Raw genomic sequence first — 5,634 nt, 5'->3', positions numbered from 1 at the left:
CAATAATAACACAAATAAGAATAGAAATACTAACAATAACAATATAAATACTAATAGTAATAGTAGCAATAATGCTAATATAGCAATAACAATAACAAACATAATGCAGTATATATGTATTATGTTGTAATTATATATATATAATAATATATATATATATAATATATATATATTATATTATATAATATATATATATATATATATATATATATATTGCATTATGTTTGTTATTTAATCAATATGTTTAATCATTTTAGTATAAAATTGGTATCAAAATAATTGTAACACAATCTAATACTCTATTAATTATAAATTAGTATATCGACTCTTGATATGTCATAATACTATAACAAATGATCACAATCATACATTCATATGTTTACAACGGTTCATATGAGGCTTAAGTGGTTATAACGAGGGTTCATAATAATAATAATAATAATAATAATAATAATAATAATAATAATAATAATAATAATAATAATAATAATAATAATAATAATAATAATAATAATAATAATAATAATAATACCCACAAATCATTCTCCCCTATAAAAGCTAAACATAACTTATTAAAAAGTAAAATCAATAAGTTAAATGTTAACAAGTAACAACCATAAGTAAATTAGTTAACAAGTACTTACTAATTACTAGATACTAACTTGTTAACAACCATATAGTATTATATATATACTTCATATCTGAACCTCATATATATAAACATTCTCAGTTTGCCAAAATGCTGAACCTCATATCTGTAATATGGTTTGAATAATGTCCCAAACCACACTACGCTGATAGTATCCTAAAAAATTTATGCTTTTCAATTTAATTTTACTAATCAAGAAAAGTTAAAAAAAAAAATAAGAAAAAATACAAAAGAAAATAAGGAAAAGTTGACAAAAAGTAGAGAAAGTGTAAAAAAAAAAAACTTCAGAAAGTTAAATAAGATAAATGGAAGAATAATAAAATTGAATAGAACACCATCCAAATCCCTAAGCTATAGTTTCTCATCGGAAATTAATACCCGCGTAGTCGCGTGCAAGTTGGAATTTTTAGTGTAATCAATCCCTTACATGTCTAGAGCAACTGTTTCCCCGAAAATTATTGTAAAATGAATATGTCTAAAATAATCAAACAAAGTGTTATTCAATACGTAGTAATTACTTATAAACATTATTTCAAGCACTGAAACATAAGCTAATATAAGCTTTTAAATGTTGTTAACTCTTTTATTATTGAATTTTCATTGGTTAGAAATACATTAAAAAAATTTATGTCACTTTTGTTAGAGATTAATCTAGAAAATTCTAAATGTTTGATAAAAAATGTGAGAAAAATATCTAATGTGTATCTAGAATTATCTTGTGAAAAATCTAAGATATTTGTACTTGAAAGAAAAATCTAGAAGTTAGGATACAACAACTACAAATATATAATATGTGCATGAGTTGAAAAAGGGAGCCAAACAAGTGAGATCCACACAAGATATTAGGAAAGGTAGAAACAAAGGGTTCTACCAAGGTAAATGAGAGACATGAGCTCTCACAAACAGACTTGTATAATTAATTATCAATGAAAATTCAATTTTATAATACTATTCGGGTCCATTACAACTTCTGCATGCGCCACAAATTCTATCACTTCTCAATTCTCCCCTCAATTTATTACATATATATTAATATGTTATTTTAATGTGTATGTCTAAGAGGGTTGACAATCAGTGTTACACAAACATGTATGATTTGGTGAATTTTACTTTGTCAATGATGACTTCGCTGACATTTTCCACCTGCATCTGGAATATTAACATCATCCATTACACACTCAAGTCCTTTACAACATCGGCGTTCTACGGCCGTAAACCCGCCGCAAATCTGGCCGGCTTTTTGACATGATTGTCTTTTCTGACAATGTCCACCTGCATCTGCGAAATCGCCTTCAAGATTACAATGTAGTCCTTCACAGCATTGAAATCCGGCAATTCCTCCACAAAACTCGTTAGCCTTCTTACATGTTCTTGTTTTATCAGCTGCTGTAAGGGTTGTGTGTGTAAGAAAGCAACAAGTAAAATATAAAATTAATTAGATAACAATCTCTAAACAAACTTCTCATTTAGAATCATTCATGCATTCTCCACCAAATTTAAGACAAGGGGGGAATTTTGATAAATTCAATTGATGCGAGACTTGTAGAACAATTTTTCTAATAAGTCTTTTGTTCAATATTGAACATAAAGTTAGAAAAGTGTTGACTTTCTTTACGTGGTGTTCTTAATGAATATATACTCATTCATAAATAATGTACATAACACTAAATCACTAATCGGTATTATGAATATATAAACTCATTTCTGAATTATGTATATAACACTAATCGATAATGTATTATGAATACATAGCTTGCTCACTATTAACATAGATAAGGCCTTGTAAAATAAAACACAGATAAAGCGTTTACTTTTTGTCCATATTTTATCTTATTGATTTGAGAAAAATATATATATTTATTTAGAGCATCATGTATATATTGGTAAATGAACGATGAATTAAGGAAGGAGAGTAAGGATAGGAGAAGTGGGTAGAGCGCTCCCCATAGGCCCCTAAGGTCAGGGGTTCGATTTTTATTAGCATGTTATGCATGTCTTACCAGTCAATGTGTTGGTGTTTCTTACAGGATAATAGCCTTGTAAGAGTTAGCCCTTAGGCTGATTTAATTTTCTAATAAAAAAAATTAAGGAAGGAGAGCACATTTACCTGATATATTTAGAAAAGCCGCTAAGATGATTGTAATGATGAGGATGATGGAAACTCTCGCCATTTTTACATGTTAGTGATGATAAAGCAAATTTTCGAAAGTCATGGAGAATAAAGAAAAGGGTTGATGAATATATATAGCAGTTAATTTTGATGATCGATTTGTTCAATTCACCAATTTGTCACGGCTTTAGGTTGTCGGTATTAAAATATCTATGAACTATAAATGAATTGTATAATAAATAGTAGTAGTATTAGTATTTGCGCCCACGTTCATTGACTTTACGTTTTTGTCGCTTCACGACTTCCTTTTATGCAGCTTTCTACTCCAAATTTACGAGTATTAAATAAGAAGTTGCGTTTATTTGGTTTAATTTGGTGTTCCAGATATGAGATCAAATTTGTATACATCATTTACCCTTGTAATATACTAGCATTATTCCTGTCCAAAATTTCCATTACAAATTCATTACATTGAGTTATGATATATGGAATTGCGGCTGGATCTTCGAGAGTCACTAAAGAACTTTACCATGTAGAGTTTCGCTAATCTCAAACATCCACTTAAATCTATGATTATTAGTTCAAAAAAAAAAATCTTATAGCTCATCAATCCCAAGGATGATTTTCTGATTCTAAAAATACAACAACACATGTCACTAAGGACTTAAGGCCTAGAGCAAGAGAATTAAATTAACTAAGTGGGCCTGAGCTCAATAGTTTTTTTTTTTTTGACAAAGACAACTATAGTTGATTAAAAAAGATATTTAAAAATAAAGTCGAATCGCAAATCGAAACAGACCAAATCGTTTTTTTTTTTTTTGTGGCGATTTGGCATAATTTGTATCATCATATTATTTGATTCCTTGTTTGCCAAAATGTTGAACCTCATATCAATAATATGGTTTGAATAATTTCCCAAACCACACTACGCTAATAATATCCCTAAGGATTTAATCTTTTCAACTTAATTTTACTAATTAAGAAAAGTTTTAAAAAATTAAGAGAAAATAAAAAAAGAAATAAGGAAAAGTTGACAAAAGGTAGAGAAAGTTTTAAAACCTTCAAAAAGTAAAATAAGATAGTTCCGAGAATAATATAATTGAATAGAACACAATCCAAGTCCCTAGCTAAAGTTTCACATCTGAAATACTCGCGTGCAGATTGCAACTTGTCTATAATCAATCATTGGTACGTGTCTAGAGCAATTGTTTTCCCGAAAACTATTGTAAAACGAATATCTCTAAAATCACACGAAGTGTTATTCATCAATACGTAGTAAATTACCTATGAACGTCATATTCAAGCAGTGAAACATAAGCAACACAGGTTTTTAGGTGTTGCCAACTCTCTTATTGTTAAACTTTTATTGATTAGGAATACATTGAAACACTATTTTTATCACTTCTCAGGTCTCCCTTCAATTTATTACATACATATCAATATTTTATTTTAATATGTCTAATAGGGTTGGCAACTAGTGTTACTCAAACATAATTTGGTGAATTTTACGTTGTCAATGATGACTTCGCTTACATTTTCCACCTGCATCTTGAATATGAGGATCATCCATTACACACTCAAGTCCTTCACAACATTGACGTTCTATGGCTGTAAAGCCGCCGCAAAACTGGCCGGCTTTTTGACATGATTGTCTTTTCTTGCAAACTCCGGCAGCATCTGGAAAAACTTTACCATCAATTACGCAATCTAATCCTTTGCAACATTGAATTACGTCGATGCCGCCGCAATATTGGCCGGGTTTTTGACAAGTTCTAGTAGTTGGCTTACAGTATCCACCTGCATCTGCCATATCGCCTTCATGATTACAATGTAGTCCTTCACAGCATTGAGATCCGGCAATGCCTCCACAATACTCATTATCCTTCTTACATGTTCTTATTTTATCAGCTGCAGTAATGGTTGTGTGTGTAAGAAAGCAACAAGTCAAACATAAAGTTAATTAGATAACAATCTCTAAACAAACTTCTCATTTAGAATCATTTTGGTAAATTCACCTGATGCGAGACTTGTAGATCAATTTCTCTAATAAGTCTTGTGTTCGATAATGAACATAGAGTAAGAACTATGTTGACTTTCTTTACGTGGTGTTCTTAATGAATATATACTCATTTATAAATAATGTACATAACACTAAATCACTAATCGGTTTTATGAATATATACACTCATTTATAAACAATGTATATAACACTAATCGATAATGTATTATGAATTTTTTTTTTTTCTGAAAGAATGTATTATGAATATATAACATGCTCACTATTAACATACATAAGGCCTTGTAAAAAAAACACACACACAGATAAGGCGTTTACTTTAAGTCCGAAATTTTATCTTTTTGATTTGAGAAAAATATATACTTCCTCCGTTTTTTATTAGATGTTACACTTTTCAAATCACGGACTCCTATGTAATTTTTGGAGAGAAGAAAGATAGAGAGAATGAAAAACAAAAGGGTCCCATGTGAACATGTGATAGGAGAGAGATAGAGAGAAGTTATTACCCAAAATAAAAGTGTAACATCTAATTTAAAACTTCCTAAAATAAAAAGTGTAACTTCTAAAAAAACGGAGGAAGTATCTTTATTTAGAGAAGGAGAGCACTTTTACCTGATATGTTTAGAAAAGCCGCTAAGATAATTGTAATGATAAGGATGATGGAAACTCTGGCCATTTTTGTATGTTAGTGATGATAAAGCAAATTTTCGATAAGTCATGGAGAATAAAGAAAAGGATTAATGAGTATATATAGCAGTTACTTTTGATGATCGATTTGTTCAATTCACCAATTTGTCACGGCTTTAGGTTATCGGTAATAATATCTATGAGCTGTAAATGAATTGTATAATTAATAGT

The 5,634-nt window shown here is 29.4% G+C and overlaps 2 protein-coding genes across 4 annotated transcripts; both read right to left on the bottom strand.

Annotated features, from left to right (window-relative positions):
- Positions 1 to 1,569: 1,569 nt before the first annotated feature.
- Positions 1,570 to 2,892, bottom strand: LOC104907028 (uncharacterized). Of its 2 annotated transcripts, none has more exons than XM_010695878.4 (2): positions 2,757 to 2,892; positions 1,570 to 2,032 (listed from the first exon to the last, which is right to left on the bottom strand). In XM_010695878.4, the coding sequence occupies exons 1-2, from the start codon at positions 2,818 to 2,820 to the stop codon at positions 1,764 to 1,766; spliced, it is 333 nt and encodes a 110-aa protein (XP_010694180.2). In that variant the 5' UTR covers positions 2,821 to 2,892; the 3' UTR covers positions 1,570 to 1,763. The 2 variants fall into 2 exon arrangements, with proteins under 2 accessions (XP_010694180.2, XP_010694179.2); XM_010695877.4 differs by having other exon boundaries at positions 1,570 to 2,035; positions 2,757 to 2,890.
- A 1,174-nt stretch (positions 2,893 to 4,066) lies between these two features.
- On the bottom strand, positions 4,067 to 5,634 carry LOC104907027 (hypothetical protein). 2 transcript variants are annotated; one of them, XM_048642656.2, is made up of 2 exons: positions 5,389 to 5,634; positions 4,067 to 4,562 (listed from the first exon to the last, which is right to left on the bottom strand). In XM_048642656.2, exons 1-2 carry the CDS (start codon positions 5,450 to 5,452, stop codon positions 4,273 to 4,275), a joined length of 354 nt encoding a protein of 117 aa, XP_048498613.1. In that variant the 5' UTR covers positions 5,453 to 5,634; the 3' UTR covers positions 4,067 to 4,272. The 2 variants fall into 2 exon arrangements, with proteins under 2 accessions (XP_048498613.1, XP_048498612.1); XM_048642655.2 differs by having other exon boundaries at positions 4,067 to 4,667; positions 5,389 to 5,630.

The sequence above is a fragment of the Beta vulgaris genome, chromosome 4, assembly GCF_026745355.1.
Source record: "Beta vulgaris subsp. vulgaris cultivar EL10 chromosome 4, EL10.2, whole genome shotgun sequence".
Lineage (NCBI taxonomy): Eukaryota > Viridiplantae > Streptophyta > Magnoliopsida > Caryophyllales > Amaranthaceae > Beta > Beta vulgaris.
The sequence above is the reverse complement of the archived record's forward strand: the minus strand, read 5'-3'. Positions and strand labels throughout refer to the sequence as shown.